This window comes from Neomonachus schauinslandi, chromosome 6 (assembly GCF_002201575.2).
Source record: "Neomonachus schauinslandi chromosome 6, ASM220157v2, whole genome shotgun sequence".
Taxonomy (NCBI): Eukaryota; Metazoa; Chordata; class Mammalia; order Carnivora; family Phocidae; genus Neomonachus; species Neomonachus schauinslandi.
This window is the reverse complement of record NC_058408.1, coordinates 31,973,641-31,998,957: the sequence shown is the minus strand read 5'-3', so window position 1 is coordinate 31,998,957 and position 25,317 is coordinate 31,973,641. Positions and strand designations below refer to the sequence as shown.

The 25,317-nt window shown below is 42.0% G+C and overlaps 1 protein-coding gene across 3 annotated transcripts in view; it reads left to right on the top strand.

The window, feature by feature from the left end:
• The window catches only part of CRB1 (crumbs cell polarity complex component 1), a 150,881-nt gene extending 129,059 nt beyond the window's left edge, over window positions 1-21,822 (top strand). For all 3 annotated transcript variants that reach the window (XM_021682496.1, XM_021682497.1, XM_021682495.1), the window contains one exon: window positions 21,607-21,822. In XM_021682496.1, the coding sequence (XP_021538171.1) occupies window positions 21,607-21,822 (216 nt within the window). The remainder of the gene's footprint in view (window positions 1-21,606) is intronic.
• The last annotated feature ends 3,495 nt before the right edge of the window (window positions 21,823-25,317 follow it).

The following is a 25,317-nucleotide window of genomic DNA, read 5'->3' as shown; positions in this document are numbered from 1 at the left end:
ATCAACCAAACTGAAAACTGCTGGTATGCAATCAAATATCATGCTGTTGTCTGGTTTGACATGACATGAATTTAATTTTTCCTAAATTTTAATTTTTACAAATGGAGAGTGTAGACTCTTATGTAATATGGCTTTTCTTCTTGAATGACTTATTCCCTTTAGGAAATGAGGCTTTGGCTCATTGAATCCATAGCTGATCTTTTTTGTGAGAGCAAATGGAATGACATGTAGAAAAGTAGGTACACTCAAGAGAATTTAACATGTGAGCACATTTAAATATCAAGATAACTGACTTGGAATTAGTAATTATTTTAATATTATTTCTACTTAAAACTTTCTTGACTCATAATACATATTTGTGGACTGTATGCATATTATTTTCCTAACCTTTGTAAAAACAAAAAATTCTTTATTTCTTAAAGGGCATAAAGATCATGGCTATTATCTCTTACTAACAATTATAATTTCTGAATCACAGTGTGTTGCATGTAAACTGTAGAAATCTATTTGAAACTAATTGTATACAGAAAGGAAGCAACATATTAATACAGCTCATCCAAAACCAAATGGGCATTTGCAGCGAAATGTATTTGATCACTTGGAAAGCATATTCATGATTGTCTCATTGTCTACCTGAGTTTAATTTAGTTCCACAGGTGGCTCTGAATATATATAACTTTTTTGTATATAATTACTATATATATTTCCCCTAGTATTTCTTTGATAATCCTGTGCAGATAGCAAGATTATGCTATAAAGGAAAACTAAGGTACCAGTATATTTGTTATTCAGAGTGGTAAAGTACATAGTAATGCCTGATAAATGACTGAAATCACTTGAGTTGATAACCTAAAACTCAGTGAAAAAATACATTTTAAAAGTAAAATGTTCCTTTGAATTTTTAACAGCCAGCATCAAGTTATGTATATAATAGGTACTCGATAAATATTCACTAACTTACTGATATAATGAGTGTTTCTGAAGTACGTTCAAAGTGGCAGTTTCTAGCTTGGAGAATCATGTGTGTATATGTATTCAACTTGCCCCACAGTTATTGAAATTAATGAAAGTGATAATACATATTAAGTATAGAAAGTTGGCCCATTTTTTCCTACCAATTTTGCAAAATGCAAAAGGCAAGTCTCGGTCATTAGTAACCACTTTGGTAATGAGATTGTCTTAAGGATAAGTGAGTCACACTCTCCATTAAGGGAACATTTCCATCCAAATACCAAATGCACAGAAACCCTATTATTTATGCTGAAGTGGAATTTGATATAAATTGGCTTTTTCCTGAGCCAATCCCAGAGGAAGCTTAGACCCATAAAGACATGGGCTCACACCTGTAACATAATCACGTGGACACCCAAAGAGACTCTCAGAGCAGCCCTCAGGGATACATTTAATTTGACTTTATGTTTGCTTTTAGAAAAGCATTCCATTTTATCAGATGGACAGAGCCCCTCAAAATCTTAGTGACTGGGGAGAGGAGCGTAACTTCTGCTCAAAGATAAATATGGTTGAATTATTAAAATCCATGTCCTCTTAACTCATCTTCTCTACAGCAAGTAAGACCCAACCACTGTTGCAGCCTTGAAAAAGACATTCAGGGGCGCCTGGGTGGCTCAGTTGGTTAAGCGACTGCCTTCGGCTCAGGTCATGATCCTGGAGTCCCTGGATCGAGTCCCGCATCGGGCTCCCTGCTCGGCAGGGAGTCTGCTTCTCCCTCTGACCCTCCCCCCTCTCATGTGCTCTCCCCCATTCTCTCTCTCTCAAATAAATAAATAAAATCTTAAAAAAAAAAAAAAAAAGAAAGAAAAAGACATTCATTCCTCTTTGCCTAGTCAAATATGTGTGTTCCAAACCTTGCCCATGAAAACTTCCTTGCTCCTCTCCCCTACCCAATCAGTTACTGGGAGTGTCGTCACGTTTCCACACCATCCCAAGTGCACCTCTATCCTCTATCATAACATTCCCTATTTGTGGAGTGCTTACTCTGAGCCAGACACTGTGTGCTAAGGTCATTACACACATTCTTATTTATCATTCACAACAGTCCCAAGACTTAGGTAATGGTATTTTCCCATTCTACTGATGAGAACCCAAAGTCAGGGAGAGGTTAGGAAACTTTCCCAAGGATATCCAGCTCAGAAGTGGCAGTAAAGCATCCACATTATGGGGTGTGTTTACCTCTAACCAATGAGCAATACTGCAATAATTTATTTGTCGCCTTGTCCTCCATCCCGTGAGCTACAGGAAGGCACAAAAAACGTCTTGTTTACCTTTGTAACTTCAGTGCCTGGCCGTGGTGCCTGACAAAGCAGGTGCTTCAGTATTTACTGAAGAAGTAAATGACTTGGGGAAGGAATGGTATGTGGTTTGCACAGAGGAGGAAACAAGGATGTTTCCAGAGGTGGGGGCGGGGAGAAAAGAAGTTTCACACACAAGATCTATGATCCAGGTCTTAAAGAATGAGCAGGAATTTTCCTAGTTAAACAAAAAGAGCATTCCCCCCCCACCCCGCCCCCTACCCGGAAGTGTTTTTGTTTTTTTCGTTTGATTGTTTGTTACTGAAGTGTTAATTACACTGTTTTTCACTGAAGAAATTAAGCCACAAGTAAAGTTGTGTGCCTGTGAGCGAAGAGAGCTCGGAATGCCCAAGTCTTTATTCCTAGTAGAAAAGCCACAGTATGTGTATAATTATCTGCTGCTTGGACTCTTAGTTCTTCTTTCTATAACTGCATTTTGATATGTGTGACGGTTTGAGAAAGGAAAACCTGAGAAGCCGCCATCAGAGCCACAGACTTCCACAGGGATCACGGAGCAGGGCTTAGAGATAGGAGAGAAGGAAGGAAATTTATGGCACTGGCCCCCAAACGATAATAAACATCACACAGATTGTCGGAAAGGCCCGAAGCCATGAGAGGGGAAAATATGCTTAGGAAAAATAGCTGGTGCCAGGAGAACAAGGAGGATCCAGGAAGGAGCCAGAGGAGTTCACAAGTGGAAAGAGCCCTCCGGCAGCCCCAGGAGGAGCTTGGGGACCTAGATGGAATCTTCTGTATTTGCCCCAAAAGCATCATCAGGGAGACCAGAGCTTACCATTGTTTTTTTTACAAAACCGCTGGTCAGAAAATCCTCCCACAGACGTTTCCAAATGTTCTCCCTTTTCCGAATTCAGCGGAGCCTGAAGGATTTGTGCTGTCCAGTCCCACCTCCCCCTTGCCAGCTCGTCTCCCCTCTAAGCCACCTGCCCTGTAATAACTGCTCCTGGCTGGACAGACGGACATTCTGGGCCTCTCGGCAGGAAATGCAGTGCCCGGTCTTCTCATCAGTGGCCGCGGGCCTTCCGCCTCTCCCCGGCAACTGAGAGAAGGAGAGTTGCTTCCCAAAGTGACCCTTCCGTCCACACGTTTGTTTCGACAACGTGTCCGACATGGGTAGGACGGAGGGAGAGAGGACCAGGGCAAGGGGCCAGGGAAATAGAGTATATAGCCCCGACTACCCTAACTTCAAGAAAACTACAATCTAGATCCAGAGGGAAAAAAATAAGACATGTTGAAAATAATTAAGCCCTAATTTTGTTCCTGAGTGAAAAGCACAGGATGAATTCACGTAATTTTGGTCACTATGAGCTGTTACAGGAGGGGAAGTTTCCATGGAGCATATGGGAATTAAGCTAGGCCATGAAATATGAGAAAGATTATTTGGAGGACAGAAAATGGGAGAGCATTCAAGAGAGAATAAAGGTCATAAGTAAAGACGTGATAGTGGGAAGAAGTTTGGGTGACATGAACTCGGGACAGTGGAGAGGCCTGCCTGGAACAGGCAAAGGATGCCGGCAAGTAACGGGATATAAAATTGGATGGATGAAGGGTAGGGCTAGATTGTAGATTAAATCGCCCAAGCTTCTATTAAAAGCCAGCCACAGAAGGAAGAGTTGCTCCATAATTTGGTGATTTAGGCCTGTCCTGTGTTTTCCTCTGAGCTATTTCCTGTCAGAATCACCCGGGAGCCGCCACTCACTTTCTCACTAGAAGGGGCTTACCCCAAAAATGGTAGCAGCTTTCTTTAATGATGGTTTTATTTAATTAATGAAAGCTCCCCAATGACATTCTTAGACTTATTCTTTCCTATTGGAATCCAAACCAATACAAACTATTCCTTGTTCCAGAAATTCTTTTTTCTGTATAACGTTGTACCAACAGGGAGTTTTCGTTGAGCAGGTTTTGGGGGGTGGTGGGGGCGATTGGGTTTTTTTAACTAGTCTATAAAAGGCAGATATTCTTTTTTTAAGATTTTTTTATTTACTTGAGAGAGAGAGAGCACGAGCAGGGGGAATGGGCAGAGGGAGAAGAAGCAGACTTCCTGCTGAGCAGGGAGCCCGACGGGGGGCTCGATCCCAGGACCCTGGGATCATGACCTGAGCCAAAGCCAGACGCTTAACCTACTGAGCCATCCAGGTGCCCCAAGGCAGGTATTCTTTAACCCAATTTTTTATTTCTGCTAATTAAAAGTTTTCTGTGGGCATAGTTTTATTACTAAGTCTTGCTCTAAGCACTTTTTTTAAAAAAAAAGAAATAAACTTCATTTGAATCTTTCTAAAGTTCTTATTCATTAATTGAGGATTTTCAGGCCTGTGATGTTTTGGTCTGAGGAGGTTGAAGTATAATCAGATTAAGTCTCCCTTCAGTAAAAATTGAGCAAATTCCCTAGATCACCACTAAAAAAGAGTCTTTGGGGCAATACACAAGATGTTACTTCTCATCATCCTAAAGTATATAAAATCAAGAAATATATATATTCACTTAAAACAATGTCTCACTGGGGCGCCTGGATGGCTTAGTCGTTAAGCGTCTGCCTTCGGCTCAGGTCATGATCCCGGGGTCCTGGGATTGAGTCCCACATCGGGCTTCTTGCTCACTGGGGAGCCTACTTCTCCCTCTGACTGCCTCTCTCACTCTCGCATTCTCGCAGACAAATAAATAAATAAAATATATATATATATTTTTTAAATGCCTCATTGAGCAGATCAATATAAAATGTACCCTATATCTAGCAGTAGGTGGTTTGAACATTTTTGTGATTAGTGCAATCCATTTTCAAAGCTAAGGAAGCCAGGAGACTCTGAGAGTGAGCCATGAACTGTCGGCAGGGAGTTAACAGCTCAGTGCACGAGAAACCCCACTGTTGAGGCCTCAGGTGACCGGGATTTTCATGGTGCCTCTTCTGCCTGCCGCTGAGCCTTCTCTGATAGGGACCTATCCTCATGACCAAAAGCAGCCAGCAAGCGATGCCTCATTTAATCCTAACCACTAGTAGAGGTGTAATTTCCAATCTACAGGTGCCAAAACTAAGGCCTGAACAAGTTAACGAATCATTAACTAAACAAGAGTCATGCACTTCATCGAAACTCAAATCCTTGTCCTTTTCTCTAATATACAGTCTTGGGTTTCGTTTCCTAATTTGTAAAGTGCAACACTTGGAGACTGTTTTTAAGCAGACCACCCTACCTGAAAATTTTAGAAATGTTAACATTTCTCAATTGTAAATGAGTGTTTAAAATAGGTACCATTACAAATGATTTATAAAAACACAAATGTTTCATGAAACCAGCTATACCCAGGGAGCTCGGTGGAATTTTTGGAAGAACAGTTCGGGGGAGCAGATGAGGAATGTAAATGGGAAAGAGATTGTAAATCCGCTCTGTGTCCCTAATGGGATCCAGTATGTATTTATTTTTGCCATTAAGTCCTGTGAATGCTAAAGATATTAACAGCTGGTAGTATGTAAATTATCCCAATTTGCTGCTTCTTGAGGTGAAAGGTTGTTTGTATTTGGGCTGATAGAACTCCATTGCCACCTAATTGCCATTATAAATGCTCTTGAATTATAGAAAATTATAGAAACCACTATAAGCACCTCAATTTAAATATTTATTTGCAGAACCTTAAGTAATAGCATTGAGCTTCACATTCACCTCGTGGGGTGAGCTGAAGAGGTACAGATTCTATATAACTGTATAATTTGTCTTCTGCCCTGAGACAGAATTCTTGTCATGACCGGGGAATACGGACCATTGCTCCTTTGAGGAAGAAAATGCACACCTTGTTAAAGAGGCATTCTGGGACGTAAAGAGCCTGGGATGCATTATGAGAACCATGAAGGTGATGGGCAGGTACATAAGGGCAAAACATCTACGTGGCTACCTGTTAGAATAAAAGAGTAGGCTGTGTCTTGATTATTGACTTACAGAGCGCTGTTAGCCAGAGTGGGATAAAGCAAGGACATCCTCTTAGGTTCAATTCCTTTTTAAGGATCTGTTCACTGATTTATTCATTCCAGTGAACCCAGATTGCAATCAGCATCACAAACTCCTACTACATTCTTCGTTCAAAGTGAGGTCCAGATTGGGGTGCATGGATCTCTAGAGCTTTCCTCTCTAGCTGGCAAGTATCCCAATTATCACCTGGCTCTCTCGGGAGCTGCTCATCAATTATGGTGAGGCGTCTGTTTTTGCATTTGTTTAAATTATGCCATGTAAGTTATCAATTCAGTTCAAAAAATTATGAGCACCTATGATATGTCATGAACTCCGAAGTTGACAGAGGAGGAAAAGATGGTATATTCTGTTTGAATACAGCTTTGCAAATATAGAACAGTATGGATCTTGAAATCCTACATTAAGGCAGAAGTATAGATGCCCTGAATTGTAGGAATCCATGGCGGAGAATATGCCAATTAGAATTTTTGCTACATAAAATAAAAGTATGTTCTTATAAATAAACGTAGTTAGACTTTATAACATTTTCTACATATGCAGTTTTGTCTTTCTTGATTTTCTAGTGGTGGTGTAGGATAACCGTCTTGCATCAGACTTTTTATATAGGTGGTCATGTGCCATTGCAATGAGACAGCTTAAGTACAATTCAGGGGCTCCTGTATCACCATCCTCATCAACTGGCATTTATTGAATTCAGGCACTATAAATAATACTTATATCCTTTAAAGATAGTGGAATATGTGGGCATGTTTTCACATAAATAATGTTGAGGCCATTTTTTTCTATCTATAAGAAAATAGGAACTCCAATGGTTTTGAAACTTAGTGTCTCAAAAGGAGTATAAAAACAACTCTGCGGTTCTCCATGGTCATGGAAGCCTTCAATCCTCAGGCAATGGGTGAAATGGGAAAGGCTTCCTTAGTTTGCTACTAAATGTTCCCCAGGGTCCTAAACACATTATGGCCTCCTTTATTCCAGCCAGAGGCAAAGGTACCAGTGTGTTTGGGCAACCAGGTTTAAACGCCGTGGCATCCAAAAGGATTAGCTACTTGTACTTGGAGATTAGCAAATGGATGTACAATTTTTAATTATGCATAAATTTCAAACTTTCTATCAAAGTCAAATTGTGCTGATGTTAGTCAAACCTAATCTAGGCATTGATTCAAGAACCTGCTGATGGAGTAAAAAATACATGGAAACTTGTTAACAAGAAGTACAATTATCTACATCTCAGCAAATAAGGCCAGGGTGTCATGTAATATGCTGAACTCAGGCAGCCCAGAGCCAATGAAGATCTCTTTCTTTTCTTCACCGTTAATATTTACAGTTGGAAGCAATACATGGCTGCAACCTAAGTGCTGCACCTAAAAAGGGAGTTGTTGGCTTGCTACCTTGTTTCCTGACCCTGTGAAGCCCTGAAACAGCTACCTTCTTAATCATTGCCTGATAACATTGTGTTAGCACGAGAGGGTAAGCACATGGCTGTTTTATACAAGCAACAACCCTGGGAGATTTTCTGCATTGTTTAGTTATTTTACTCCTTGATAGACATGCTGGGGTGTTAAAAGCATAGGACTCAAAGTTGTGAATTATGGGTCCTTTTCTTTGTTCTCCTGCTGATTTTTTTAAGGTCTATGCAGGCACTGTTTATAGAAGCACCTGCCCCCCAGACACCTACTGTGTGCTAGGCACCTTCCGAGAGCTCACAAAGCCCTGCCTATCCATCAGCCGGCTTTACTGAAGCGAAATCTTGCATGCAAAGTCCTAACCAAAAAGATTAAGCAAACATTGATAAGCAGGGATGCATGGCTCGTTAGATAAGCATTGTACATAGTAAGAGACCTGAAAGATAAAATCACCATTATTATTCTACTCTCTGTGTGTAAATATGTCAGCTAAAGGTAACAGAGTTGAAATTGAGGGTAGATTTGAGGTCACCGCCATATCGTACATTACCTAGGATGCGTCTGTGCATCACTGAACAAGCTCTGACAATTTGGATGCCAGGTCTGCTGCTTAAAAGCCATGTGACTTTGGACAAATTGCTTAAATCATCTTTTAAATAAGGGCAATCATCTCTGCATCATTAGGTTGTTGTGAAGATTAAGATGAGATGCATGTAAAATGCCATGAACCTATTAAATCCCCCGATTTTAATTACTTTTCCTTTTTCCCTGTGTATCACCTTCTAGTTCCAAAGTATTTTACAGGTAATCCCACTGTAGAAATGAACCAGATATCAAGAAGATTGATTGCCCAAATAATCAAAACCGGGGTGTCATCTTCCCGGTAGAATTATGTATCTATTCTACATTCCCGAGACTAGGAAAAGAGCCCTCAAAAATCCTAGCAAACATATGTCAGTAAAAGATACAATGAAACCACTTGATGGAGGACCAACTTCTATGACCCACTTAAGAATAAAGATGCCTTTTAATGTGGAGGTGGTGTGTCCTCAGGCCTCCCACACGAAGGGGAGTGCTTGGCTAAGTGGAGCTATGTTGTGACTCCTTTTCTCTTCCCAAACTTGTAGCTACTCCTTGTGTTGTTAAAACGCAGCAGATGGCTTCCTTTTACACCCAGTGCTGTCAGTGGAATGTAAATGCATCTCCCTCACAACACTGAAAATACTGAGGCTGTGTGTTTAATCTGTGCTGTGCAAGCAGGATGACCCTGAAAAGAACATGAGTACTGAGCACGTTTGGAGGATTGGCATCCGTCCTTGTAAACAGAATTGGGGAGGGTCTTTCAAGCCTTGTGACTAATCACGGTTTTCTTCCTGAGGCTCTTAACACAGTCCTATCCCTGAGGACAAGTAATCTAAATGGTGATTGAATAGAAAAGTTACAGACCCAAGGGAAATATTTTTTTTAAAGCAGGGAGAGGAGTGCTATTCTGGGGTGTGGGAAAAAGAGGAAAGAGATGTACTGCATCACGACATTGAAGAAGCTTCATTTGTAATTTGAATTCTCAGTTCCAAGTCTCTTGGAGAGTTTAGAAAACAAAAATTTCCTTTTGATTCAGGTTTTTTAAATTAACAAGAAGAATATTCTTCTGGCAGTCACTTCAGAATTCAGAAAAAAAAAATGTATATCATTCCAATGTCAATATGACACAGGATATGAAAAAATGCAATAATCAACAAAGATTATCCTGAAAAAAAATCTCCTTACATTTTGAGAATATTAATAGTAAATTATAGAAGTAAAATATAATCAAATACTTTAGCTGGGTTATTTCATTTTTTCTTAAATTGATCTACAAACTGGGTAGGAAACAGAGAATCTGACCTTCTATTTTACTAAAATACTATAAAAAAAATCACTAAAAATTAGTCCATGGCAGAAGGAGAAGAGGAGTCTTCATGTGATTTTTCCTTTGAGCCTTTTGTAGGAAAGGAACAGAATACTTGGCACGTCTAAGTCCTGTCTTTTCCGGCAAGGATCTCCTAAACTATTATTTCAAAAGATAATGCAGACATTTTTAATATTATAATTAATGTATATACTTAGACTTAGAGACCCAAAGGTACAAAATAACCATCTCGGCTACATTGTCTGATCTAATTTTATAATAATGTATTAAGTTCTGTGGTGAATTTATACCTAGAGTTGGGGTAATTTTAGTTTGGCTATATTTTTAAACTAATCGGAAAATGCTGTTAGACTTTATTTTTGTCTCCCCAAAAAAGATTGCTTTACATTCCTCATTACTAATATAAACATATCCTTTTCTCCATTTGTGTTCTTGGGCATTTAGGTGGACTGTTAACAAAGTCAAACATAAGGTTTTCCTGTGTGTGTGTGTGTGTGTGTGTGTGTTTTAATCTTGCCAATTTAAAAACCTACAGACTTTTACCAAATGGCTTATTTGGAATTTGAAAGCCTGACTTCTGAAAGAATTCTTTATTTCTAAAACTAAATACTATTTTATTTTATTTTTTTATTATGTCTAAATACTATTTTAATATAAATCTTCATAATGTGAAGTTTCCTATCTTTGATGGCTGTAAGATACCTTGGTGTTTTAAGTTGCTTACAAACTCATAAATTTTAGTAATGTTCACTTGGGATCTGACCAGTCTCAGTTTCACAGTATCCATCTCTTTTTAGACATACCATGTCTCCAACTATTTTGGACAGAGAAGGCTGTGCAGTTAAAGGACCCCCATTAAAGCATGCTATGTGTCTTTCATCTTGCACTAGGCAGACTTTGAAACTGAAAGTCCAATAATTTGATGTAAACAGACAATGACAATCGAAATGGCTACTTAGGAGATTATTTAAGAGAAGGTGCAGGGTAGAGACATTCATCAATGAAACGCTGGAAGAAAGGGTTTTTATTTCTATGTTTGCTTTTTAAAATAAGAATAGAGTAAATGATACAATAGATTATATAAACAAGGACTTCAATGACAAGCTGCCTGAGTAAAAGTAATATATTTTACATGGGTGACTTGACGCCACACTTTATCACCTCCACGAGGGGAAGCCAATTTGAGTTTGGTCAACAAAATACAACCTCCAGAGTCGGGCCCCGGGCACAGCTGACCGTGTGGTGGAGCCTGGTGACTTGGCATCCCCTTCGGCTGGGACACATCCAGAGGTGGCCCTGCTGCCCATCTGGGGGATGTCGGATGTTTCGGTTCTGTTCGACTCATAAACACTTCTACAGGTATGTCAGGAGGGATGGGGCCGGTGGCCCTTCATGCTCTGGTAATTCAACGCAGGTCTGAAGCATAAGCGGGACTGGTTATTCCAAAGCTGGATTTACTGCGGTCTCACAACTGTTGAAAATTGAACTCCGTGTGCTGCAAGGCAGGGGTGACGGGGGCATCTCATTATAGGAGGCGATTTTCTTCCAGAGGCTGGAATCTCTGAATTACTGAGGGATTTACTCAAATGTAGACTTGGACCAAATAATTTTCTGATAAGTTGGCCATAAATCCTCAGTAAAATAAGCTTGGTGTTCTCAGCATATCTATTGGCTTTTTGATCATTTTTATGGCTTTCCTTTTGCTGGTCAAATTATCCTTATATGCTCCTAAAGCTCCTCTGACATGGATTAAGTCAACACAAACCAATAGACCTTCATTACTTTGGCAACTGGTTTTGATTTGGGGGCAATAAATACAATGACACAGACTAGATTACCTTTGCCAAAAGGATATGTGATAAGCCCTAAGGATGTCAGGGATCCGGCAACTCTTTTTCCTGCATAATGTGAGAAGGAATTAATAGCAGCTTTTGGACCAACTGAAGAGAGTTGGAAAGAAGAAAGAAATCTGATAGAGAAAAGAGCCAAAGTGCAGCTTTTAGGTCAAGAATGAAGATGCCCGTGGATCACGGGAAGGTCCGTGCAGGCCGGCTGTGTGCCCGGCACTGTGCTAGGTGCTGGAAGACAGGGTTAGGGCCAGATCGATGAGGAAGCTAACATATGATGTAAGCCATGAATATCTTAGTGTCTAGTAGAGGAGATAAGACCAGCAGTGGGAACAAATTTACTGGGCAATAAACATATAGAGAAGAGAGAAATCAGCAAGATCTGGAACAGCAGAGGAAGGTAGTGGAAAAGCAAGGTCTACAAATTTGGCATTTGGAGGAATTATTTGCATTATAAACATTACCTTAAAAATATTATTGTTCCAAGTTTTTTTTGAGGGGGGAAGAAATGGGAACCTAAAGAAAATCAGAAAAAAATAGTATAATGAACACATATATACCCTTCCCCCAGCTTCGACAACTTTTTTAACATTTTGCTACTGTTGTTTACCTCTGTGTATATACACACACATTTTTTTGCTGCCTATTTAGAAAGTAGGTTGCAGACATTTTAACATTTTATCACTATTTCAGCAAGTATCTCCAAAGAAAAAGACCTCCTTCTACAGCCGTAATACTGGTATCACATTCAAGAAATTTGTCATCACCCCACAGTCAGATTTCTCCAATTGTCTCAATAAAGTCATTTATAGATTTTGCTGTCAATGCAGGATACAATCAATTGCATTCAGTTGCTAGTTATCATGTCTTTTTAGTATCTTTTAATCTCAAAGTCCCTCTGCCTTTGACTCATTTGCTAAATATTCTCTTGCTTTTGAAATTATGTATAAAAATCAATTGACATATGTATCAGTCACCTTCTAAAAACCATGCATGATGGCGGAGATGGGGTATAAAGAAATTGAAACCCTTTTCTGCCCTGCAAGCCCCAGGTTGGTGAAGGTCTCTTGGCATATAAATAGAAAGAGAAGCAAACATTTGAAGCGGATACATTTGTAATAAAGGGCACAGGTCATTCGCACTAGGGGAGACCCAGCAGAGAATATACATGAAATTGCTCCTGTGATTCTTGCCCCCTCCACTTCACTGAGCGGGGAGAAACAAAAACCATCCTGGAATGGTATTGAGGTGGGTTCCATGCCCAGGCTGGGCAAACACTTTGCTGACAAATGTGCTGCTATTCCTCATTCTACTTCTGCATTTGTGGCTCTCCATAAGCACACAGTCCTCCCTGAAACTTCTCAGGCCAGCAGGAAATGTGCCAGCACCCCAGCCATGCTTCTTGTTCTTCCTGCCACTGGATCCTGGTGCTGCCCTCTGCCTCCAACACCTTTCTCTGCCTCATTCTTCCAGTGACTTCCTTTGAGAAACTTCAAGGGCGTCATGAAGTCCACCTTCTTTCTCCTTTTCTTTTCTTTGCACTCACCTGGAACATCACACCTCTCTCATGGAACTGTGGTTGTTTATATAGCTATCCCAACCCCCAGGCACTACCACCAAATAGTGAGTTTTTAAAAGACAGTGACGATGCCTTTGAATTCCATATGCCCAGGACCTAATATGCTGCCTGAAACTTGGAAGGCATTCAGTAAAAATTTACTGGGTGAGTGAATGAACGCATGAACAAATGAGCAAATGAATTTCACTACCAATCAACTTTCTGGCCTATCTTTAAAAAAGATTTTGTTTATTTATTTGAGAGAGAGAGAAGGGGAAAGCATGAGCAGAGGGAAGGGGAGAGGGAGAGGGAGAAGCCGACTCCACGCTAAGTGGGGAGCCTGATACGGGACTCGATTCTAGGACCTTGACATCGTGACCTGAGCTGAAGGCAGACGCTTCACCAACTGAGTCACCCAGGCGCCCTTTCTGGGCTATTATACAGAACTCTTCTTATGACTGAAAAGAATTTAATAGTGCATGAAACAGAGCAATGAGCATTACATGTGTGGGAGTCAGTAACAATTGATCAGCCCCTTTGTGCAAAACACTGGACTTTGTATTATTGAAAAGTTCCAGAGTAAATATATACTCACTCCTTACTGTCCTAAGGGGAGGGCCAGAATTTGGCCAAACCCACAATGAGCGACAGGAGCACATTCAAGTGCACACTACATGGTGTGTAGACCCGGATACAGCTCGCCTCACACGTATGGTGAGCCCTGGCTTTGCTGTGTAAGAGACTCTGTGAGTAGAGACACATAGGCTTCCCTGGGGAGGCTTTGCCGAGCGCAGAGAAATTTCCAGTGGTGTTCTAAAAAGAGGCGAAGTAGGATTGAATAAATGGCACGTTTCAACATGGAGAGGTGGCATTGACGAGAGCAGATGATTCCTACCTGAGAAGGGGCAGGTAAAGAGAGTGGCTGTGCCCGGATGCAGGGTGCTAGTCGGGCTGTACGTGATGATGTCCTTCACAAGGAAATGGGGGGCCATGAATAAAGGAATGACTTAAAACTTAGCAATTTAGGTTTGGGATGGTTACATTTGATATAGTAAGCTCCCATGGTCTTCCATGCCAGGTAAGCAAGGTGGTTTACTTATGAATTGCTTATTTGCTGTTTATCTTTTTATAGGGCTGGATGGATGGTGTAGATTCTAGGGGCAGACACAGTTGCTAGAGGACAGGTAAAAGAAAATCCGTGTATAACCCCGGCTGTGACTGGGAATGCAGAAGAGAGAAACAGCCGAGTGGTAGGGGCCTCGGGTCTGAGCAGGTCTGATGGAGTGGTGAAGAGGGAAAGCGCATCAGGACTGACGCTGACACTATGATGTTAGCAGCTCACGATGCTGTGTCATTGACATGCGGAGTCTTTAGTTAACAGCCACTGTTCTCTGGAATGAAGAAAGAAACGGGAGAAAAGGGGAAAGGAAGTATGATTGTCCACCCACTTTTACTGCGACCAAAATGGGCTGAGATAATGTCCAGTGGTTCACCTACCAGAGACAAAAAGAATGTTTCACACGTAGCAAAGGATAACGGGCGGCTGCTTGGTTGTTGTTTTTTTTTTAATCATCTCTAGCAGCTCCTGCTTGTGCCACCAGATAATTTCATCCTGGCTCTAAGGGGGTGGGAAAAAGGTAAAAACAGACTCTTTGTGGCTAATTGCACACAAAGGAATAATATCAACTGTCTTCATGGCCCTCTGGCTCCTGGGCTCTGTCGTTCCTCACCTGCCCCACCAGCGCTGACCGGCAGCCCCCCAGCGACGGTGCCCACCCTGCAGCGGGAGTCTGAGAACAGGTTACTTCAGTTCCTCCGCCAGACATGCGCTGGGGTCTGCATTTGGTAAGAACCCCAAGAGGGAGAAGTCCTGTGTGGATGAAGTCTAGAGCTCACTGCATGCTGCTGGACAAGCCCTTTAGCTTTCGGTCATAGGGCGGTCATTGCAGTGTCTCTGTGGGACGGACTTTGTTCCAGGCACTGGGGAGACAGATGGGAACAAGGAAGACAAGCATCTGCACCTCGATGGAGCTTCCATTCCAGTGGGGAGACGGGCACGAACCACATAGATGTCGCGGGGTGTTGTGTATTAGAGAGAAATAAAGCTGATTGCAAATAGAGGGTGATCGGGAGGGCCTCCTTGAGAGAGTGAGAGGAAATGATCGTCCCTCCCTAGTTGGGTTGTTAAGAGAATTAAAATAGTTTCTGTGCACAACATCTGGCAAACCCCTGACCCTGGGCTGGCAGAAATGGTAGCTATTATCTTGGAACAATAAATTTACAAAAAAACATAATAAACTCTTGACTGTGGGCTGCTGGGATTTAGTTCTTGTATGAGACAGAGAGAGAGAAGTTTTATTCATAAGGCCTGTGTTCCTAGGAAAACGATTCTATCACTTACGCCACCCGCTTAAGGAGAGAAAAATGCAAAAGCAGTGTCTCCAAACTTTTAGCTTCCTCTGTGCTTCTGCCTAAAATCTGACATCTTAAGGAAGAAAGAGGTTGGAGACATCAGGACAAGAATTACAGACCCAGGGCCTCAACCAGCAGAGACAGAGTTTCACTCACCTCTCTATTTCTAGCTAGCATTCCACTGGTACAGAGTACGTGATCAATAATTATTTGTTGAATGTAGGAATAAGTGTGTCCTTTTGTGACCAATGTCACAATGCATTTCACATCTCAGAATAATCGAGCTCTTTCTCTTAAGGTCCATTGGAGGATGCACGCTGTTCTTGGACTAATGCATAAAAGAGGCTGATGGTTTCAACCAGAACATCACACATGTAGCCTTCTGCTAGATCCAGGTCTTGTTGCTCCTCTATCTCCCATGGATCCACACCAAATTTCCACAGTAGCTATTCCAGACTTTTCAACAGACCAGATACGGAAATCACTTGGGAAGTTTCCCTGGACAGCACCTTCCAGTGCTGGGGTTGGCCGAACTCTCAGCTCAGCCTGGTTTTTCCATCCCCAGACTGTCGTGACAACCCCCAGTCAGTACGGCCCACAGGGAGTGTGATTACATGGTGAGAAATAGTGAGAAAGACTTCATGTAGGAGTCCTTTCTCCAGGGAGGGATTTCAAACGCTAAGTGCAGTCTTCCACAGTCCTGGGAGGGAGCTGGAGCTCACCGTCGTCTGGTCCCCAGGAATCCCCAGGGAGAGCATGAGTGTTTCTAGGAGAAGCAGAGCAGGGGATGAGGAGGTGGAGCAATGCCAAGGAGAAAATGCTTCTCGGCTTGCAGTTTAGACACCCTGTCCCTCCTCTGTCCCCTGACGCTTGCCCCCTACTCCGAGGGAAAGGTGCAGGAACCCTGTGATGTCCACCCTTTGTGCACCTTACTAAGCCTTTTATTCAGGAAGAGGAGTGTCTGGCTGAATCACCTGCTTGTTGTGCCAGGATACTTCTAAGTCCTCTCTTCTGGCTTTCCCAGACTCTATTTTCCCCCCTTATAACTGTAAAGTGGACAGTGTATTTGTGGTTGGAAATTGGCTGCTGCAGCAAGTTTAATTTTAAAAACAGAGTTCTGGCAGGGATTCAGTATTACTATGGAAATGGCTGTTTCTAGCTATTCACTGATAAGCTATAGTTCAAGGACGTAAGTCTGTGTGGGAGGTTTTTAACATCCACCAAACGGAAGACCTACTTGTTGAAATAGTAATTCACAAGCACTGCTCTCCTCGGTCTTAAATACGGAATGTTCTTCTGGGTTTTTTTGTTGTTGTTAATTTGTGGGATAAGAGCTTAAGCCATGTCCTCATTTTGCTTTGGATACATAGTTAGGAGTGACATATTATAACCAGCTTTTTAAAAACACATCTTTAAGGTAATTTTCCCATTCTTCACTATTTCTCATATTAGTACATAATGGCCTCACTTAGCTACTCATGTCACACAAAACAGCACAAACTAGTTTCAAAAACTCACATTCAAACATTTTAACTTCCCATCTTAAACTGCCTCTAAGGATTTTTACATAACATGTATAAGTGAATTCTAGGAAGGATTGTAGGTAGTTCACTCCACGTAGTGTTTTCCAGGAGCCAATTTTAAGCCGCAAGCATCACCACTGTTTAACCACAAACGTACTTTTCGCTGATGTTACAAAACCCAGGCTCGAGAGAAAGACATTCTAACAGGTGGTAACTGTAACATCAGTCCTTGACTGTCCTTGCTTTAAGGCAAAGCTTCAATATTTTCACTTGGAAATGTGAGATCAAGTTTCCCGAGAAACTCTAGAATGTTTTCTCTTTTTCCCAGGCTCCAGCCAATGTGTGTATTGTTTTCACATCCTTCTGAATGCTGTCACCGGCCCTAAATATTGTGATAGGCAGATCCTGATGCTGAGGACAGAAGTGGTCTCATTTCTTATTCTTTCCAGACAGGCCAGCTCATTTTGTGTTTTCAAAATTAGGTGACCTGTTCAGCAATCAATTAGTGAGGGGCCAGTGGATCCTGGGGCCAGGGTGATAATATGCAGGCCCCCTCTGTCCCCACGCTCGGCCCTGAATGCTGACATTTGCCAACAGCCAGTGTGTGGCTGGGAGCAGGATCAGGGACACCAGCCAGGGAGCGGTCACTCTGGGTAATGATAAACTAGAGCCACGACGAGGATTGAGTCCACACCTCGTGAGCCGCTCTCTAAATACCCGAATGCTATAATACTCGGACCAATTCTGAGACCTGGTGATTCCTATCCCCACTTTACAGGTGGGGAAACTTAACCTATCTGTAGACTACACCAGTTGCAAAACTGCATTTAAACCCATTTCTGTTTGTTTAGCAAGTGCATACTGTTTCTAGTCTCCCTTCAGAAGAAATACAGTATTAAATTCCCTTTAAAGAATTAAAAAGGGGGGGAGGCACCTGGGTGGTGCAGTTCGTTAAGTGTCTGACTCTGGGTTTTGGCTCAGGTCATGATTTCAGGGTCCTGGAATAGATCCCCCCATTGGGCTCTGCACTCAGCTCGAGCCTGCTTGAGATTCTCTTTCTCTCCTTCTGCCTCTCCACCTCATGCTCTCTCTCTTTCTCTCTAAAATAAATAAATTTAAAAAAAAGGGGGGGGAATATGCTTCCAGCATATTCCAGCATATTCTCAAGTGAAAAGAATCAAAATAAGGCTTGACAGTTTCCCCTCAGAATTCCAGAGTGTACCCTTGCCTTGGGTCTTATGTAGGCTACAACCAGTCAGTCAGTGTTTCAGAATGAATCCTCTTTAGGGGGGAAGAAAAAAGGAACACCTATTTATTTTATTCTGCAAACACAGAATTCAAAGTAATTACAGTTTCAATTAATCACATGTAAAATATACATTTTAAAAAGATGTAAACATAATAACTGAATACAGATTGTAGCATGTCATTAAAAAATCATCTTACATGAAAGGTGTTATTAATTTGGGGTCTATCTTTTCAGAAGAAGGTTCCTCAGAAGTCAGTGTGAGCGCACAAGCCAGCTGGGCAGGCGTGGCCTGACGTCCACGCTGGTTTTCAGGACAGTCCTGCACTTGGAGGCCTTCATCAGTCCCCAGCAGCTTCAACTATCAAAAGATCCATTCCGGGGCTGTGTATTTTAAGCACAGTTGAAGAATAGCAGAGCAAAAAAGGCCTTTCAACCATGGGAATTCAAAAGCAAAGGGCCCTCAAGAGGCGATTTCAAAACCCTACTCATTCAGCTTTATTCCAAAGCTTAATGATATGCTCTATGTGATAGAGTTAGGCGAACTGTTTCATCAAAACCTTTATCTGGAGCTCAGAATTGCAATATTAGGTTTTTAGGTTGGCTCCCTTGGCCATATACCACAAGGTACTGAGGGAGTGCTAGTTTATCTTTTATAAGTAAATAGACTTAGGGAGGATGAGAAATGGCATAGAAACGGCCACTCATATTTTTATGTGTTGAGAACTTACCATAGGCCATGCTTTGGGTTATTTTGCATTCATTTTGTTTCCTTATTCCCAAGGAAGACGACACAATTTATTGGACAGATTTAGATGAAGCCAACATGGAATAAGAGTGTACATTATCTGAAGGTCCCTAGATAAAACCAAGGGTTTTTGCTGGTCGGATTCCATCTGTCCTTCTCAGACTTTTGACCTCTCAAGGTCAAGTCTATGGCTCTATTCATTTTTACCAGCCCACAGCTATTTGCAGATGTAAGATGTAATGACTCACAAAAGGACGGCCACACAGTATGGCAGGAGAACTCCCCCTGTAGTGGAGGTAAACCATTTTGCTCAAAAACTACAGGCTCCTGTGATTCCAAATTCTCTATTTAACTCCTAAGCTCCTATAACTGAGGGATGAAAAGTGATTACAACCCAGAGTCTTTTTACAGCAATGTGAAAAGTGGAGAGCGGAGAGGAATTATGTCTGTCTACTAGCACAGCATACCTGAATGCTTTCTGAAACTAGCTTTTCCCAAAATGAACTTGTCTTCCCGCACAAACCTGTTCTCTCCTCTTAGGTCCCCTGTCCCAGCGGAGGCTGTCCCCAGCCATGCGGCCATCTAACGTGGAAGCATCAGCCATCTTGTCTCTCTTCTGCTGTTCCCCAGCCTCACACAATCTGAGAGGGAGCAACTCTACCTCAGAAATCCCCCTCAACCATTCTTTTCCTTCAATTCTCATTCCATTGGTAAAGTGAGACCTAGGTCATTGCTTGTCGTGACTAATAAAATAAACTCCTATTTTCTCCACCTCCAGTCTCTTCCCCACCTTCACTGTCACCATCTGTCACCCTGTAACCAGAGCCAAATTAATAAAACACAGATCAGATCATATGATGCTGCTGCTGCTTAAATTCCTTCAATGCCCCCCTCTGCCCCTCCCCCCACCACCACTGACTATAGGACAAAAATCTGAATATCAGTGTGGTACTTAAATTTCTTGTAAATTTAATCTACTTTACAGTTCTATCTCTTGCCGACTTTTAAAATCCTTTCCCAATTCAAGCACACATTCTTGGACAATATTTTCAGTCACGTTGGATTTCTTACACTTGCCCCAAACTCTAAGGACTTTTATGTTCCCTTGCCTTTTTTTTTTCAAGTTGTTCCATCCAAATAGAATTTCCTGCTTGAAATATTTGTATGTCCTCTCATCCTTCAATGAACAATCACATGCCTCATTCCAGTATGACTCCACCTACACCCCAATAGAGTTCATTTATGACACTATCATAATCTATATTTGTAATGTATTATGATCATTTGTGCATATGTGTGTGTGTGTCCCCTCCTCTTCTCTCATCACCAGAATCTGAGCTCCAGATTCCAAACTTTGTGTAGGTTTGTTTCTTAGGTTGTTTTTTGTTTTGTTTTGTTTTTTTGCCTTTTTCTTTCTTTTCTTTTTCTCAGATTTTATTTAAAGTCTAGTTAGTTAACATACAATGCAATATTGGTTTCAGGAGTAGAATTCAATGGCTCATCACTTACATACAACAACTTTGATTTATCTTTGTATGTTTATTTCCCAGCTCAATGAAGCTCAATAAATATTGTTGAATGAATGAATAAACCAATGAAGCACATTTGAGCAGTAGTGAGGACACCCAAGGACAACACTATGAAGAGATACAATATTATATTAGTTGCATGATACTTTAAACCAAGGCACATTGAACAACAACAACAACAACAAAGACTAAGGAGAGTAAAGATATTTAAAATTCCCTAGGATGTTCAAATAAAATTCCATAGGTATCAGTAGCTTGGCTTGGTAATGCGGGGTTAGGTCACAGAGAAAGCTAAATGGTTTAATCCCACTTTTACTGTGATAGAACTATTTCTTTGAAAAGCAGTTAAAAAAGTCACATAGTGACTGCTTCCTACCTTTCATATTGCTCTGCAACTAAATCACAGACGCATGTTACCCAATGCTCGAAAGTGCTCGGCAAACCCAGCGGAAGGAACATTAAAGAAACCATTGTGTAGGAGCAATGCCCCTGAGATCGCAGGATCCAACTCCTCCTGACAGGTCTCTACGTGCAGTTTTCTGTTTCTAGATGTTTGGTGTGACATCGAGCTCCTATGTTTTTACAACAATTCAATTGTCACATGGAATCCAAATCAAAGCAATGACTATGGAAATGGCCTGCAGGACCAGCACGTTTCTGTCCCTGCTCTGTCTTGGGATCTTTCCCAGCTAATTTAATTTGCTTCTTCTCCCCCACCACCTCCCACCAAAAAAGGCTGTAAAACAACTATTCCTTCAATCCAAAACCAGAGCTTCTGGCAAGGGAGGGAAGATACTGTAAATAATGTGTTTGTACAGACGGAGAACTATTTTACAAATATACGTGCGGGGTATCTTTTGCCCTTGATGTCATAGGAACGATCCCAGTCACAGAGATGAAGACGCAGAGTAAATCGAGCAGATATTTCACGTCACACTTTCTGCCCCTTGACCTTGGCTGTTACATCTATACTCATTTTCACATGACCTGGGAATAAGAAAAAAGCTTCCCTTTCATACCTCGGTCTTTTTACAGTACTGAGCGGCATCGGCGTTCTGGTTGGTTTTCATTCCAGGGTAGTTCCCATGTCCTAAACATTTACCTTTTCTCTATAACTCACCTCCCCATTATTTCACTCCTTCCAGTTGGCAGACGATTTGATCTCGGACATTTTCGCCGCCATTGGCTCAGTGACGTCCGCCTTGCTGTTGATCCTCTTTCTGGTGGTGGTTGCTTCTGTGGTTGCCACCCACAAAAGGGCAACTCAGGGAACCTACAGCCCCAGCCGTCAGGAAAAGGAAGGCTCTCGAGTGGAAATGTGGAGCATGATGTCACCCCCTGCTGTGGAGAGGCTGATTTAGGAGCATTCTGTCTCCCTGAGAAAGAGATCCGCACACTGTGAATGTGATGACCACAACTGAGCGTCTTTCTGACCTACCTGGACTTACCAATTTACAACTGGGGTTTCACTGAAACCGTGGGACGGATTCCTTTGGCCACCTTAAAGACTTTCATGGTTCAACCTGACATCATCGTTTTACTATATTAGCCATTCAATCACAGAATAATGTTTTTGTGCTGGTAATTTCAGCCTCATAATTAGCAAAAATATCTCCCAGAGGACAGTGTCTTCTGGGAAAGCCTCCAGTGCCTATCACTTAGCCTTTTTACCCCTGGCAACTTGGGGACACCTTTCTTAGTTTGCCCATTAGCTGGCAACTGCATTTTTTTTACACAAAAACTACAAAATGCATTTCTCACTCTTTTTATCATGTGGTGAAAGGTTTTAGTTGTATAGCTATGATGAGATGCACACTTTTGCCCTTTAATCATGGACTCAAGAAAGCCATGGGGATGATCTATGTTTAAAAAGTGACCCAATGTCAACTAATAAAAATGGAAATGTGGTTATTCTCCTGAGTATTTTTTGTATTTTGTGATATTACATGTGACAAAAGTAGCCTCTAGTTACATTTGAAGAACCTTCTTATGAATTAGATCTTTTACTTATTTATTTATTTATTTATTAAAGATTTTATTTATTTGACAGAGAGAGACACAGCGAGAGAGGGAACACAAGCAGGGGGAGTGGGAGAGGGAGAAGCAGGCTTCCCGCTGAGCAGGGAGCCCGATGTGGAGCTCGATCCCAGGACCCTGAGATCATGACCTGAGCCACCCAGGCGCCCCTGAATTAGATCTTTTAACTACATCATGTCAAACATTACGTTTAAAGTCATTGCTTTCTTTTTTTTTAAGATTTTATTTATTTGAGAGAGAGAGCGAGCAAGCACGAGTGAGTGAGAGAGCAGGAGCAGGGGAGCAGAGGGAGAGGGAGAAGCAGGCTCCCCACTGAGCAGGGAGCCCGAGGTGGGGCTCGATCCCAGGACCCTGGGACCATGACCTGAGCCAAAGGCAGACGTTTGACCGACTGGGCCACTCAGGTGCCCCTAAATAAAAGTTTAAGATATATGTAGCAAAATAGTATATAAATAAAAGTTTAAAATATATATATATATATATATATGTGCTTATATATATTTGGGATATATGCTTTAAAATTTAATGACATGAATTTTAAAATCTGCTGTAGAGCAATCCATCTTCCTCAACTACTGAAGGACATCGTTGCAGAAATTGTCCCTGTCTCTTCCATGTCATCAGTTTTCGCTCTGGTCTGGATCATCCCGATAGCACCAAACATGCTGTCATAGTTCCTATGATGTAAAATTCTCTCCTGTGGCCCACTTCAGTTACCATCCGTTTCCTCCCTAGCCCTTTCAGCAAAACATCCCCCAAAGAGTTTTTTTTATATTCTCTGCCTCTCCTTCCTTTTCCCTCCTTCTCTGTTGAACTCAAACTAATCTGACTTTTCTCTGCACCCCCTCCATGGAATAGCTCCTGTCAGGGCTGCTGATGACCTCCATGTTGCCAAACACAGTGGTCAGTCCTCAGTCCTCAGCTAACCTCTCAGCAGCCTTTGAAACAATTGTCACTCCTGTCTTCAAATACTTTCCACCCAATGAGACACCATTTCATCTTGATTTTCCCCATACTTACCTGTCTGGTTTCTCTCCGTCTCTCCATCGTCCCCCCTCATCTCCCTGACCTCTGCTGTATTTTTTTCCATACTGATTATCACAACTTGTCAAATCCTATACATTTTTGCTATTTCCCCTGACTAGAATTTAAGTTACATGAAGACAAAAACTGCTTTTCTTTCACTGCAATAGACCCTACCTAGAACAGGCCCAAAACAGAATAAAATTTTCTGCATAAATGAACAAATAATGAATGAATGTTGTGCGAATTTGTACCTGCCACCTGCAAATCCCAGAGTGCCCAAGGTTTGTGTGGGCTGTCACTGGATGCTGCTGTGGCAGCTAAACTCTCATAGCTTTATAGCCTAACGTCCTCATCTCCTGTGTGCCCTGCGCTTCTAATATCGCTTGGTTTCAAAGATGGCAGTAGCCATTTCTCTAGTGCTCCTTTGCATCGTGACGTTACCAGCCCATCCGTCAAGAGGTGGAGTCAGTTTGCCTGCCCTTGACTCAAGGCTGGCCTGTGATCTGTTTGACCAAGAGAATGTCACAGAAATGATGCTGGGTGCCAGAGGCTTGCAGGTTTTTTCCTCCTCTCTTGGATGGAATGAAAATACCACGTGGAGGGAGAGGCCCAGCTGTGCCAGCCATCCCGGCTGAGCCCACTTCCAGCCACCATGCCTGCTGGTCTCACATAAGTGACCCCTGTGAGACCAGCGAAGGAAAAACCCAATCAATCCACAAAGAGAAATAATAAATCATTGTTTGAAGCCACCAAGGTGTAGGGCGGTGTGTTATACGGCAATCAATTCCAGAGACACGATTATTCACACCGAGGAGGCAAACGTAGGAATATGGCAATATACAATACTTCTCTGATTCTGATTCCTTTGTTTCCGAAACTGTTGCCCTGGGAAAGACTGGACTGTGCAGGATTCATCTGCATAATAATAATAATTAGTAAATTATTAATAAAAGATGACCAATGGATGCCTGATTTCTCTCCGAGTGGAAAATAAGGTGAGGATCCATTAAATCCAAACCCAGCTCTGGGTGGCGCTGAGGGTCACGGTCCTTCCAGGGCAGCTGTTGGCAGGCTTTGGGGCAGGGGTGCAAAGTGGACACAGCCATCCTCCTTCCTGCCCTGGGTGAAACCTGGCTGAGGGCAGCCAATGGAAAAAGCACATCTGGTGTGTGTTTACAAGGAGTGACAGGAAGGCTCCTTCAAATGGCCCCTCACGTGGCTCCTGTAGCCACAGTGAGTGCAGAGAGAAGCAGGAAATGACAAATGACTGTAACTTAAATCAGCTGTCGAATCTGCCCCTATTTTACTTCCTTAAGTTACCACTGCTTACCAGGTCCTCTCTGGCCCCGGGTAGCCGTGATTATGATGATTACCAATTCGTATGAGCGCCAGTAACTGCAGAGTAATTGTAGAGGTAGAACTAGAAGGCACCATTCTAATGATAATTTTGATTATTATAATGATAATGAGGGATCCTATAGGGAGCTCAGCTAAGGGCCAGGGCTGTATTTACCTTGCTACGCGACATGCATTATGTTTCATTTAAAACCTTAGAACGGCTCTTTGAAAGAGGAACTTTTATCCTCATTTTAAGAGCCTCTGGAGACAAAGAAACACACAGTTTTAAATTTCTGATCTGCCCCATCCAGGTGACGTGAACTTCGCCTGAAAAATGGGAATCCTACTTCTGTCTCATGGGCATATTATACTTATTAGTGTCAAACGCTTAGCTATGAGTAGGCACACGATGTCTAGCGTTCATGATTATTATTCAGATAAGGTGGGATGTCAGC